The sequence below is a fragment of the Cheilinus undulatus genome, linkage group 19, assembly GCF_018320785.1.
Source record: "Cheilinus undulatus linkage group 19, ASM1832078v1, whole genome shotgun sequence".
In the NCBI taxonomy this organism is placed as follows: Eukaryota; Metazoa; Chordata; class Actinopteri; order Labriformes; family Labridae; genus Cheilinus; species Cheilinus undulatus.
Window position 1 is genome coordinate 3,229,112 of NC_054883.1, and position 15,449 is coordinate 3,244,560.

Sequence of the window (15,449 nt, forward strand, 5' to 3'; positions counted from 1 at the left end):
TGACTTACACACCTGAATTTAATAACAGGTGTGGCTGAATACTTTTGTGTACGTAGTTTATATTTACGAAGGCCAAATTCTAATATTTTTGGTAGATTTTTGTCACTAAGAAGTTACCGAGCAGTAGAAGCTATATGAAGTTAGCGTGTGTGTCCAAGAAACAGTCGGATACAGAGAGGGCTGCCAACTCTCACGCTCTTGGCGTGTGACACACACTTTCACTGCCAGTCTCACGCTCTACACTGCCCAGACCAAACTCAGGCCAAGTCAGTACCCCATTAAAAAGTGACATGGACACAGATGAAGACAGTGCTAGTGATAAAGAGGATCTGGGACATTTCTGTGGGGTGACATTGGTTTTCATGTTTCTGTTTTACAAGTTTGTGAAACTGATACCCAAAGAAGTGATGAATGAACTATTTTAAAGTGCTCTGCCTTCTCAGGAGTACTTTCTTTTCTTGATTTAGACAGTTATCATGATGTATCATCAGATGATTGTCTTGCTTTGTATTGTTACCGCAGGATGGCTGTATTTTGACCATTATCCTGCGCCCTGTAGTGTCAAACCCTTTTGTACTGATGAGATAGATTAGATATTTCATTGATCCCAAAGGAAATCTGGGTTATTTGAGTTGTATCCTCTATAATTCAAGTATATCCTTGGGTTCCAGTCAGGTTGATCAAAGTATGCCCCATCTTTAGATCTGAACTCTGAGCTCCTGCTCTGACCTTGCGTCTACTGATAACATTGATCCTTCTGATGTGATCTAAAGAGGAGCATTTGGTCTGATTAAGCTCATGACATCAAAGTGTAACTCAAGCCAGACACCCAAAGTGAGTAACCCAGTATAATTATATTCCTCAGCACCTCTGTCTGTCTTAGCTGACTTTTTTCATTCCCATACTTTGAACAATATTTAATAAGTGCTTTTTAGTGGACTTTGTTGGCTTTGGAATAAGCCTGTTAAGCTGTTTAGTTACTCATAATGTTGTGCTAAAGCTAGGCTAGCTAGAGGCTAACACCTCACTCCATATAACAATAACTTTATTTATATAGCAGTTAGCACAAAACGGTTTCAAAGTGCTTTACAAAATGCATAGAATAAGACAAGTGTACCTACATATGTCAGTAAGAAGATCATACCGTCTGTCAGAACAGAAATACACACGGAAACTTTCAAAATAAAATCAGGTCAAAGTTTTGCATGGTTAGGGTTAAGGTAATGGTAAGGGTTAGGATACCAACAGTTAACTCAAGCTTGACCTTTAGTAGCTACATTTCCTTACACAGATAACTTATGAACATCTATGTAGCTAAAGCTAAAGCTCAAAAAGCTCATACATATACTAACAAAGCTACAAAGCTAATGTTAGCATCACAATCTATGTAGCTACATCATCTATGTAACTTATGTAGCTAGGTTAGCTTTAGCTATGCTTGGTAAAGCTCCCATTGTTAAAGCTAATTTAACTACACTAGCTTATGTAGTTACATGAACTAAGTAGCTAGTGTAGCTATGGTGGCTGTAGCTATGCTTGCTAAAGCTCACATTGCTAAACCTAACTTAACTACACTGGCTTATGTAGTTACAAGAACTAAGTAGCTAGTGTAGCTATGGTAGCTGTAGCTATGCTTGCTAAAGCTCACATTGCTAAACCTAACTTAACTACACTGGCTTATGTAGTTACATGAACTAAGTAGCTAGTGTAGCTATGGTAGCTGTAGCTATGCTTGCTAAAGCTCACATTGCTAAACCTAACTTAACTACACTGGCTTATGTAGTTACATGAACTAAGTAGCTAGTGTAGCTATGGTAGCTGTAGCTATGCTGGCTAAAGCTCACATTGCTAAACCTAACTTAACTACACTGGCTTATGTAGTTACATGAACTAAGTAGCTAGTGTAGCTATGGTAGCTGTAGCTATGCTTGCTAAAGCTCACATTGCTAAACCTAACTTAACTTCACTGGCTTATGTAGTTACAAGAACTAAGTAGCTAGTGTAGCTATGGTAGCTGTAGCTATGCTTGCTAAAGCTCACATTGCTAAACCTAACTTAACTACACTGGCTTATGTAGTTACAAGAACTAAGTAGCTAGTTTAGCTATGGTAGCTGTAGCTATGCTTGCTAAAGCTCACATTGCTAAACCTAACTTAACTACACTGGCTTAGGTAGTTACAAGAACTAAGTAGCTAGTGTAGCTATGTTAGCTTCAGCTGAAGCTTTTAGCGTATCTACTTCTAAAACGAGTCCATACTTTTTACGTACTGCAGCAGGCAGATTTTTGTCTGCCAGTTGAGCGGACCCATTTTTGATATCTTGTGTTTATTTAATATCCAAAGCAGAATAAACACACATAGACATACAGAAGCACCTTACACAATAAATCTATGTGGTGGGTCAGAGGTTTTGATAGCTTGTGTTGAGTTTCAGCGTTGGGCTTGGTTTTATCGGCCATGGGGCTGGATTTGTCACCCAAACCTGGCAACCCTGGCATGAATGGTCAGAAGATGTACAGTCTGCAGCCAGACTGTGAAATATCGTGCTAGCTTAAAGAAATGCTGACATGATATCGCACATTCAATTTATTACCCTTTTCTCATCAAAAACATTACATATGTACATTTAGTGAAAACTGTAGTCCTACACTCGATGTATTCAAAGTGCTAGTAACAGAGCTTGACAGAAACAGAACACAAACATGGTGGACACAATTACAATCATGTAGCAACAGATAGCATGTCATACCTATGAACAGGTGAATGGCTACAACCAACAACAGAAAGAGCCTATAAAAACACAGTTATCTAGAACCTTTCTCCAGTCTTCCCAGTGTGTCATGACTCTAATGGTCCAGATGTGGAACTATTGTACGAACATTTATTTTTCACACGTGAGCTAAGACAGCTACAGAGCCAGCATGTGGCCAGATATGTCAACAAACATCTGTCTATGCATTTTATGTGATTATTAGACACAGCAGTAGATTTGCTCTTTGCTTGAGGCTCAAATGAAAATGGTTTGAAACACAGAATAAAAAATAAAGTGACTAATAGCAAAAGTTAAACACAAAGTAAGTGCTTGCACTTGAATCTCCAGTACATAAGAAACTATTTCTTAACATTTACAACAGAAAAATTCATTAAAATCAGGTCAAACTAAATCACATTAAAGGACTGATTGCTGCCTCAAACTGATTGTCACTGAGATCCTTGTTGATTTCAGAGCTGTCGGGATTTCCAGTGTCTTCTTTAACTTAAGTTACAACTATTTTAACCCTTAATACACAAAACATGACTGATGACAGCCACAGGCAACAAGTGTTTTATTTTTATCCCTATAGGAGCTCTTGAGGGGTTAGAAGTATTTTAGCTGACATGGCTTCACTGCTGGGTCCACGGGAACTTCAGACTCTTAAAGGTAATGAAGGTTCAGCACTAAATTCTCACTACAAGGTTAAGCTGAAAGCCCAAAGATGGCAATGCTTTGGGTCGGTCTCACACTCTGCGGTCTTTGTTGGAAGGCACTTCAAAATTCAGGGGACGTTTCACCACAGCAGCCGTGTACTCAACTATCAATGACAAGCCTCAGAAAGGATGCACTGAAATATGAAGAGGTTTTTAGATGATTTGGCCAAAATTACTGCTATGATTTGTTCTGGTTTGTGTTGTTGCTGAAAAACAGTCTCATGTCAATATCAGCGATGTAAAATAAGGTATACACGGTCAACTGTAATAACCATCCTATGCAAAAGTAGTTAATACCTTTGACATTTAGATTTAATACAATGGTGGAAAGGTTAAAATTTAAAAAAAATCCAACAAATTGCTGGTCTCAGGCCAATTTTTCATGACTATTTTTTCTCCATAAATCAGTGATATTGGTGTGGAAGAGGATTAGGGCCTCTAAAGAGATTTTTTTTTTTAATTAATTTTTTTCTTTTTTTTTTTACTTTTGAGAAAAAAGTCAAAATTCCAAGATCAAAGTCAGGATTCTGAATTAAAAAAAGAAAAAAAAAACTTTTTTTAAATTCATTTTTTTCAGTGGCCCTAATCCTCTTCCATATATTGGTCACCTTTTTCATCCGTCAGTGGGTTTTTACACAGTTTATAGCAATAAAAAGCGTCCAGAAGATTCTGACTCTGACCATTCAGAGTTAAATTAATTGGAAAATACAGTGGCGGCTTTTTAATACCCTGAAAGTGGTCATTTTCTAGATACAAGGTTTTGACCTGATGTCAAAATGTAATGTGAACATGAAAGCTAAATGTTGACGCTCCTCATTGTTTGTTTTAGCCTTTTAACAACTGCCAGGGGTTAAAAAGCTTAAGCTCAAGTCACACAAAAAGTGTAGCCACGGCATTTTTTTTTTTGTCCACCACTAAACAGGAAGTAGTTTTTTGTAAGTCTAGAGCCTCAAAAGGTGAAATAAATTGTGTCTGATGGTGCTCGGAGAAAGCTTTACTGAAACACTGTTCAGCTCAGAACCGCTTGGATTTGGCAGTTTTCCAAAATGGATATAAATCCTGTCATTTTATTATTCAACATTTCATGCTAAGATTCATGACTCTATAAGCGTTTCATGACTCTGGAAAAAACTTTCTGTTTCATGGCGAACAAAAATAAAATGGCCACAGCTCTGTTGTTTGATGTGACTTAAGCTTTAGCTAACTTAAACCCACTGGTGGTTGTAAATAGGCTACATTTAACAATGTCTACAACTTTGTCATCCTTTATTATCATTTTTCATGTTCACGTGACATTTGTTGTAAGTTAATACAATATTGATAGACAGTGGTTTTTACCTAGAAGAATAACTTTCTATTGTTTGTGGGAAATTTAAGGTTGTGGGATTTTTACATTAAAAGCTGCAGATTTGTATAATGTTTGTGGTTTATTATGTCTGTGGGCAGTTGTTACGTTTGCAGGTGTTATAACGCTTTAACCATTTTATCTATTTTTATAATCAAATTGTTCTCATTTCCTGTTTTGTCTGTTTGAGAGTTCGACATGAAACCACTCATTCTGGCACACAAAATATGAAGCTAGCGCTATCAGCAGGTTAACTAATTTACCATTTATCTTGTGTTTCTTTTTTACGGACAACTAATTGTGGGAGATGTTTTTTTACCTTGACATGTTTCGACTGTCATCAGCTGACCGCTGTGACGCTGTTCTTCCCAGGAGTGTTCAGCCTGACGGAACTAACAGGTCTATCAGGCTGACCACAGGTGACGCAGGTCAGGTGACGCTTCTGAGGAAGACTGCAGATGACAGTCAAAACACCTCAAACTAAAGAAAAAAAAATCTCCTACAAAGAGTTGTCTAAAAAAAGAAACACAAGACTAATATTCAGAATAAAAAAGACAAAATAATTTACTGGATCAACTAATTTACTGCAAAGAATAGGAAAAAGTTAACCCAGCTATGGTCACAAAATCACTCACCAGCACTTTTAAGATAAAAATGAACACAATATGTCCTATTATCTCCTTAGAAAAAAAGTGTAAAAGGTTGTAGATTTAAAGGTGCTGGTGAAATGATTTTGTCAGCTACTGCTGGAGATGGTTAGACGATGGAAAAATTGGCTGCTTATTGTTTTGACATGACGGTTGTATTAATCATCAGGTTTTCCACTAAGCAGGATGTTGCTCAGAGGAAAACCAGCAAGTCCAAAATAACCAAAATTCGTTGAACTTTTTCCTACATTTCACCACAGATTCTTTTAAATGTTATTTTATGCTTCACTGTTTATGTGTGTGTATGAAAAGCTAATGTTTCAGCAGCCTGCTCCAGGCAGGGTGGGGCAGCACCCCCAACATGAACCAACCGCCCCATCAAATCATTCTTCTTCACCTCAAAATCTAAAAATGAGTTAAAACTGTTTTAGTTTGTCCTTGTCTGTTTGACCAATCATAACCGTGCCACACTCAAATGCCTGGAGTCTGATTGGTTGGCTGGGCTGCTTCACCTTCAAGGTGGTGCTTAGAGGTAAAAAAAGGATGTTGTGCATGTGCACCAGAGTCACAGAGCAGGGGGTCCCAAACTTTTTAGCTTATGACCCCAAAAATAACAGTGGCAGAGATTGGAAACCTGTTCCTGGAGGAGGTGCTCATAGCTGTGCACATGGCATGAATCCCAGCTAATCACTGTGGTTTTATTTTAAACCAGTCATTCTTACTGGTGGGTCGGGACCTAAAAGTCAGTTGTAAAGCTTTTTCCAGTTGGTCACAAAGTTTTGCCAGAAAAATCTAAGATGTGTGAAAAACTATTACTGGACATTTAGGACATCAGTCCTTTTTTAATTTCTTTTTTGTTTTATAGATATTCCAGAGATGCGGAGTCATTTTTGGGTGTTTCCTCAAGGTTTAAACTTTTTACATTTCCTTTATCCCTGGACAAAAAGCTGTTTTTTCCACGATAATGAGGCACTTCCTCCAGAAATGACCATTTGTCCATGTTGCCTTGGGGAAATGGAGTAACAATAAATGCATACATTCACGTCCTTCTGCAATAATGTACTTAGGAAACATGATTGCCTAATTCTTTCTCTTTGTTTATTAACAGCTTTTTTTTCTATTTAGGGTCCAAACAGCTGATAAGGAGCTGGTGGTGGGTCCCGATGCCCAACCAGCTGAGAACCTTTGATTTAAACTTCACTAGGTTTATGTATTTTACATTAATGGGTAGAATATATAATTTCAAATCATTTAAAAATGTTCTTTGTTTTTGGAAGCCATCTTGCAATCCTCTGGGAGTCCCGACCCCCACTTTAGGAACCACTGCCACAGAGGACAAAGTCTGGAACTTTCTATCAGTGTCCTGATAAACTCGGCATGTTAGACAAGACTAAATTCAAGACCATTTTTCTTTTGTTTTTTTTTAATCTAAAATTTTGCCATCCTCTCTTTATTTCATCTCTTTTTTCCTCCACCAGCATTAATGTTCTTATTTATACTCTTCTATATTGCATTTCTTTTCACAAATTTCAGATTTGCTGTATTCCAAAGGACTGATTTTTTTGCCTGTTGTCATTCTGCTTTCCTTTCAAACTCTCCCTGACATAAACCAGCGAAACACAAAAAACCCTCTTTAATACAGTGCTGCATCCACAAGCATCATGCCAGTTGGCATAATTAGGGCTGAACGATGTGGTAAAATAATCTAATTGTGATTTTTTCCCCCCAATATTATGGTTTAATATGTGATTATTCCTTAAGTTCCTCATTTTATGTATTTTACAACACAAGCAATAAACCATTCCATGTTAGAACCAACACAATATTAGACAAAACAAGGGCTGAACAATTTTGAAAAAGTGTCTGATTGTGATGATTTTTGACTTGTATTGCAAACTGGATGTGAATTCTTGTACTGAATGGAATTATAGTTTTTACGTAATTCTCATATCTAATCAGAAAAATGTACAGAAATTAAGAAAGTATGATTTTTTTTTGTAGATTATTCTAAAAAATTGGTCTTGAATGATTGCATGATATGTAATGCCAGTTTTAAACCATTATTTTGACTCAAATTTCAGGTTAAAGAAATATTGCAACTTCTGCGATTAGATAATTGCAGCAGGCCATACTGCAAGTTAATCTAATTTTCGATTAATTACCCAGCCCTAGTCACAGTAATTCTAAGCAAATGTGGAGCATGTTGAAATGCACAGATTATTTAGTCCTCTTTATGTGGGATCTTAAATCTAGCTCCACCGGCTAGTCAACATTACTTAATGCCCCCCATCAAAGCAGTCTAAAGCTTGGCATACATATCAGTGTTTCAGAAACTCACAGTTTTATTACCCATACTGCTGAAGCCGTCCTATGAAGCCATTATTTACTTCTGCCTTGCTTACCTCTACCAATCAGCTCACCACCATCTTTGCCTCCTCCTTTTGCTAATGAAGCAGTTATAAATACTGTAGTTATATGAGGCTGTAGAGGAGCTAGACAGTCATTAAACACAAATTGCTCAACTAGTGTAATGTTGGCACTTAAAAGTAGAGATAGTTGCTTTTTTATCATTTCTGACTCAACAGCTCCCACTTATATCCTCATAGCGTATTTCTGAATGACTTTTTCCCTTTGCTGGTTGTTACCTTTAAAAGGCTTTAGCTGATTCATCACAGCTCTAAACTGGAGGCGTTATATGGTAAGGCATTGCTCAAATGCACTTTCTTTGAGAGGGGTAAAGGTACGGTAAGTTTGGGAGAAGTATACGTCAAAAAAGGCTGATTTTTTTTTTCAGGGAAAAGCTGCTGAGGCAGCAGAATTTTGGAATGAGCTTGATGGGATTTCATCCATTTCACAGAGAGAAGAAGGCTTTTTTATACAGAGGATCTTGTGAGTTTGTACCTTAAACCTCTTTAAGTTTAGTGCTAGAATTTTAAAGCAAAACGCCTACAAAAACACACATTAAATCTACACTTACAGGATTTTTGGTGCATTTTGGAAGCTACTGCAGCTGTCACACAACATAAAACATTTCAGGATCCTTTTTATGAACCAGTCGTTCTACAGTTGACACCAGGAAATGATATATTACACATGTCACTATACATATTTCTACAGCCTTTCTACAGTAGTGGGTAAAGTGTCCAGCATTCCTGGGGAGCAATTCTCTGTCATTGAATGGCTCTCAAGCTGCAACTGGTTTCACAGCCACTAGAGGGCGACGGTGCTTCTTCCTGGTGCTGGCTCTCTTCCTGTTCTGGCTCATCAGACAGAAAGCTGGGGAACGTCTGCGCTCGGGGGATGAAAGTCATTGACAGGCCACTTCCTGGTGAAGAAAAGGGGGAAATAGGTATGAGCACTGCAGAAGGACAATGACTATTTGATTCAAGCTGATCTCAAATAAAAATCAATAAATCCTCTTTTCTCAGACACTATATTCATGATGCAACTGTTGCTTAGTTACTGTCCATGCTGATGCCTTAATATGTTGATAAAAATAATGCTGGTGATCTTCATTTAGAGGAAACAATCTTTTAGAGCCCTCTGATGTAGGTGGTTCTTACATAATACAAAATATATTTACCCAAAGTGGTACAAAAGTAACAAACATGATGGAAACTCGACCTTTTACCTCCAATAAACACCTCCACCTTCTCTCTTTCCTGCTCTCTCTCTCCTAATTTGAATTAATCGGACCAATTTGTTCTGCAGTTCATACTGGTTAACATCCCCACAAGTGAGGTAATGGATACTTGTGGGAGGAGGACTGTTCTGAGCAACTCCGTGAGACCATTAATAATATATTAGGATGCTGTTTGGAGATGTGCTCGGCAAGGTGGGTTGAGGATAAAGTGGCTCGCAGGCTGCTGATCATGCAGCAACAGGGAGGAAGTAGCCACTGATAAATATTTCAGCAGGTGGGTGCAAAAATCTGAAACTACACTGTGATCACGTCCAGGGGAAGTACAAGACGCCTTGTAATTAAGCTGCCAGGTGAGTGTCAATCAAGGTTGTCAACATGTGGGATACTTTTCAAAATACAGGTTTGGAAATTTTACAGTCTGCGAGCTTAAAGGTCACATATTTTACCCCTTTAAGACAAGTTTATATCGGTCTCAGAGGCCCATAAAACATGCCTGTGAAGTTCTCAGGAAATGAATGTGGCTTCATGGATGTGGCTCTACTGAGGATCAGGAGGGGAGGGCAGAACTTTCCTCCAAGCGGGGAGGGCCAACTGAACCTGGGGGCGGGGCTAACTCCCCACATGACATCATGAGGGTAAAATCTGTGAATGGCTTGTTTCAGCACACATTTTCTGAAAGGTGGAGAAAGAGAGGAGGGGTTCTGATCCTTGGGAGGATGTTTAATACAAAAATAACTGTAGCCTTTAATGCAATTATGTAATTGCACAGCCTGACATTGCGATTGCAACGGCAGTTTGATTCACTGCAACAACAGCTTTCACCTTAATCGAAGTATGTATGCATGTACTCTGTTTAGTTTGCAGAGCCAGAAAGCTAAAGACGACAGAAAGGTAAACAAAAAGGTAAAATGGCCTCGATCATACAGAACCACCCTGGTTTTGAGGAGTCAGACCGAAACCATGCTAAATAACGTGCAGACTTTGTTGAAAGGTTGTGGTTCCCACTCAAAGTAGCACAAACAATTTTATCATTTGAAACTCAGGCAAAAAGTGGTTATAATAGTCATGTAACCTCAATATCAACCAAAATTAAAATCCCTTTTTTTTTTTTAATTGAGTAGCCCTAATATTTTTAACAAAAGTCTCTGGCCAATGCTGTGCATGCTAACTCACTGCCACAAACTTGCTCAGATTCACCCTCCATACCCCTCATTCTGCATGCTAACCCTTACCAGGATGCTAACTGAACAAAGCATGTTGTGTGCCAATCAAGTATCTGAGAATGCCAGTTCTGATTGGCTGATTCTTCTCCAGTCACAACAAGCACACATCAGCGACACAACAGCGTAAGGAGAGGCTCGCCTAGAACCAGTTCACCATCGTTTAAGTACCGATACTGACTGCTGTGTGTGTTGCTGTCTTGCCTGTTTTGCCAGACATTTTATTGTGTGAAGAAAGGAAGAAAGTTAAACTGTGCTGTGTCTTGCCTACTTTGTAGAAGCTTTAATTATTAATGCATACTAACTTGCTAGGTAGCTTAACTTCTTCAACCTCGCAAAGCAGATGGATAGGTCAGATCCCATGTCTGTCGGCATGAGTTTGCAATAGTTACAGGCGGGGTTTAGCTGTACTGCAAGCCAGTATACAGCATACAATGGCTGCTGCCGGTGTAGTTGTTAGGTCAGACGTAGCAATAGCATAGCAGCAGATTTATCAGAACTAGGGTGCATTTAATAAAAAAAGAGACACACCAAAGACTTTTCTTAGCAGAGATGTTTCTGGACTTCTCCCAACCAGCCTTGGCATTAGCCTTACTGTCAAGCTCAGGTTACAACGGGAATGGTGCATGCCTGCTACCTCATTTTTCCTGTCGCTCTGATTGGCCCACAATGAATGTGATAAACAGAACATTTGTCTAATCATCTTCTGAGGATTTTTTTTTAAGTCATGCTTTTCCCGAACACTTTTTATAAGAGGTTTCCCAGATGAATGTGAAATATTTCATATGCAGTGGATTAATTAAACAGTCTATCTAGTACTATAACTTCTTAGCAATTATATTTGTACACTAGCTATTGCAAAATATTTTTGTGCAGAAAATAACTCACTGATCCCTCAGCAGTAAGACAGAAATATACCATAATATCCCATCACAGATTTTGAGGCACGTCTGTGAGTTGACATAAATTAGCCTTTATGGGGCCCCTATTGGTCTGGGGTCTCAAAAAGTCACCTGCCTTCTGATACACTGCATTTTCTTGTTTTATGGCATTTACAAAAATCAAATAGATCACTTCCTGTCCAACCAAAAGATATTTTCATATATGATTTTAAGTGATGCAAATCATTCATAGCACATATTTCCAGTCACGCTGCCACCAAGGGATCCAGGGCTCAGACCGTGAGATGCACAGCCAGCCCTCACCACACGTCAGAATATAAAACATGACCCAGTCAGCCTGGCAATCAATGTCAAGTTGCAGCGTGAACATGTGTCACAGAGAGTCACGGAGGGGGAGAGGTCTTGTTAAAAAGGGAAGTAGTGATGCAGAAGTGAAAGAAAAACAAGGTGAGGATAGGAACAGGAGGAGGGAAAAGGCTCAGCCAGCAGGAGGAAGACTCAGAGGGGCTGGTGTAGGTGTGAGGAAGAGACCACAACAGAGGCAGCCTTGCAGGTGAGTCATACCTCACACATACACACCTCTGTCCACGAGTCCCCTCTCCCCTCACTGAAATAAAGAAAAATGAGATAAGGCTCCAGCTTAAGGTTTTAAATGCAGCTCAGTCCATGTACAGCAGGGGAAGACACTTTCCCTCCTGCTCCACGTTGGGCTTAATAGATTGCTGGAACGACTGATGTGCAACCAGGCATATCCTTCTCAAATCTTTGCCAACACAATCCTTCCTCAAGCAAGGCCAATCTAGGCTGAAAAAGAGGCAGAATGCCCGGTGCAGACATCTCCATCATAAACAGCAGTGTTTGTCCACAGACTGTATCAATACTGAAGGTAGCTTCTGGAACTCCACACTTTTGCTTGTCAGCTGTCTTTATGAATTCTTAAGCTCGAAATTTGGCCCTCGTCATGTTGCTCTGTTCTTTCCAGAATAAACGTATTTGGTCGAGAGTGTGAGAGGAGCTAAGTTAGGTTCAGTACAGTTTGGCACAGTTTAGTACAGCAAACCCTGGTCTTACTATCCTTTCCACAGCGAATGTCTGTCTAGCCTGGCTCACAGTAATGGGAACTCTGGCTCTCTTGAGAGATCTGAATCTTTTGGCTTATCTCAGTTGCAAGAGCCGATCTTCATTTCAGTGGCTCTTCATTCGGAACCATTTTGGCTTTTTTATGTCTATTAAAAACTACAACAAAAAAGAATAAAGGGAAACGATTCTCAAAATGGAAGCAGCTCATTTGATTCACAATAAAAGAGCTGTTTCTTAGAACCAGCTCATCCATCACTGCATCCTGTAAGTTGTCATCTTGAATTGAGTTTCAGGTGACATTTTCCCTAATTACCTAGACATTTCATAGTAATAAGTGAAATTATCTTGTAATTTCTCAAGGATAGGTTGGTAAATACCTTGTAATAAGTTGCCATTTTACAAGAATTAACTTGGAAATATGGTATTAAGTATTTACCTCATAGTAATGTATCAATCGTGAAGGATTCTTACAATATTGTAGCTGGTAATTAGGTGGCATTTACCCTGACCCCCCAACCCTTACCCTTACCCCAGACCCCAAAGCCCATTTCAGACTGGAAGCATGACACGCACGTCCCACCTGCGACACACCTGGATTTTCAGTGTGATAGCTTGTTAGTGCCCATGCAGACTGCCGGCCTGAGCGCTGTGTCTCTTGCAGCTCAGGCGCGGAGAACACCGAGATTCGAGGTCTGGCTTATTTTTCCTTGTGTGGTTATGGACCATAATAGACGTGAAAATGATAAAAGCATGTTTAGAAAGTGCCAGAGGAAGGCCACAAGAATGCAGAATACAGAATGCTTTTATTTTGAATTGTACCCAACACACCTCCACTATAATCAAGTTTGGGGGGGTTATTGAGATAAAACTTGTGAAGAATGACAGGGCTATGACAGCAGGGAGATGCGGCTGACACGCAGCAAACTCAAACCTTGTGTGAAAGCTGCACCAGCAGGAGCCGAAGTGGACATGAGTCAAGCATGCGGCAAAACAAGTAACTGCTATGAAACGGGATAAACCCTTAAAATACTTTATTCAGGAAGGATTCACTTTAATTTAGTGGACCAAAATAAAAAATACCTAACAATTATCAAGCTACTCATTTAGAAAGTTATCATCTTATATTTAAGAAATTACTTGGTTACTTGGTGCCACAATATTACAATGAATTATTTGATAATTACAACATTATCACAAGGTAAATACTTAACATTTCTGAAGTGAAATTTCTGCCATGGAATTAATTTTCTGCAGAACCATCATGACCAGTTTAAACACATTTGCTGTGTTTTAGTTTTCACACAGCATAACTGATGCTGCTCAGTGGTATGTGATAGAAACTGCTCAGTCTGAGTCCAGTCATCAGTGTGCTTCACTCAGACACTGAAGGACAGTCAGGGAAAAAGCCAAACGTGGCCCGTTTGTGGTCAGTGAAGCACTGCAATGAGGTAAAATGTGGGTTCTTTCCTCTCCAAGGGTGATGCCTGTAATAACAGCAACATACTGTGAGCATGCTCACTTTCTGACATGTTTTTCAAAAAAGCCTGTGGTTGTTTTTTTGCTCAAGTACTTTTATTGTGAAAGCTGACAGGAAATGTGGTGTTGTCAGGAGTGGCTGGACACAACTCAGCAGGGAAGAAATGGGGCTTAAAACTACAGGTGCAATGTGATCTCACGCCCAGACATCATCTGCTTATTTGAGGTGGAGACGAAGGGTTGTAACACCTAAGGAAGCATTTAAATGTGTTACCTCTTTTAATTTTGTAACACCAAGATGTAATACTGGTACCACAATGGGTGAAGAAAATAGTGATTTGAATTTTAGGCCTAACCGTAGACCATTCTCAAACATGATAAATGTAGTAAGCACATTTTGGTTGTTTTATCAAGATTTCAGCTTCTTTATTTCAGTTTAATGGGATAAGAAAACTGGTTTGTTCATGATATTATGTCAATTTCTCAGTGTCTCTTGAAAACAACCAGAATTCACACGCTTTGATGGGAAACAGTACAAAATAAAAAATGTGCAGAAATGTCCACCCAGGGCTTCCATTATCATGAGTTTTTTAAAAACATGTTTTGTCTCTTTCAAGGTCCAAAGGGCAACATTCCTCATTAAAAAAAGTGGAGTGGTTGAAATTTTAGGGAAATTTGGGTAATGTTTCTCATTGAGGAAGTGTTGGTTCTGAGGCAAAACCAGTTAGAAGCCACTGGTGTAACCAGCAGTATCCCATCACTCAAAGTTACCACATTCTCTAATTATGCATCACCTTACACAGTGTTTCAGGTTATAGTCAAACTAATCACCTGGGATTGTTGTCATGACTTCAGAGAGCAAAATTTGTCTTTTAACAAACTTTAAATTTGATTTTTAATGTGGGGCCTAACTGGGATCGGCTCTCTTCAGTGTTAATTTTGGTAGAAGTTTTTAGATTTAGTCTTAAGACAAAAATAATTTTAGTTTTAGTCACATTTAAGTCCTCTTCACCCTTTAAAGTTTTAGTTCATGAAACTCAGAAAACATTTTAGTCCTTACTTTTAGTCACATCATATTTTCTCTCTTAAAAAATGTACAAAATTGTAAAATAATAATTTATACTGATATAAAATGTAAATTGTAAATTGATATTGACATATTGATATATATATACATATACATATATATATACAGTGCTTAACAAATGTATTAGACCACCTTTCATATTTGTCTCAGAGACCATCCAGCATCATGAAGTGCTTTTATAGAAATGCAAGTAAATAACTATAATTTGACATATTAATCAAGAAATATTAATGTGCTTTACTATTTTTTCAGGTTTTTTTGTAAATCAGTAAATTTGAAAACTCATGGTTAACAATGAAACTTATATTTTAGCATTAAAAATATCATTTGGGTTAAAGAGTTTCTACATATTGGTGTATAAACCATTGCAGATACATAAAAAATATTACCAATACTGTTAATTTAGGGCAGCTGTGGCATAAACCTTACTTTGGTTAGGGTTAGGGTGGTCTAATACATTTGTTAAGCACTGTGTGTATGTATGTGTATGTAATCTGAAATAAACTGATGAAAATACTAACATAGATTGGACTTTTGGGATTAGATTAATTGGTTTTTAGACATAATGGTACTCTGATTAAT

General features: G+C 38.4%; 1 protein-coding gene across 1 annotated transcript in view; it reads right to left on the bottom strand.

The window, feature by feature from the left end:
- Window positions 1–4,050: 4,050 nt before the first annotated feature.
- The window catches only part of dok6 (docking protein 6), a 116,796-nt gene continuing 105,397 nt past the window's right edge, over window positions 4,051–15,449 (bottom strand). Inside the window, exon 8 of the mRNA XM_041814285.1 lies at window positions 4,051–8,784. Within this exon, the coding sequence (XP_041670219.1) occupies window positions 8,630–8,784 (155 nt within the window). The 3' untranslated portion in view covers window positions 4,051–8,629. The remainder of the gene's footprint in view (window positions 8,785–15,449) is intronic.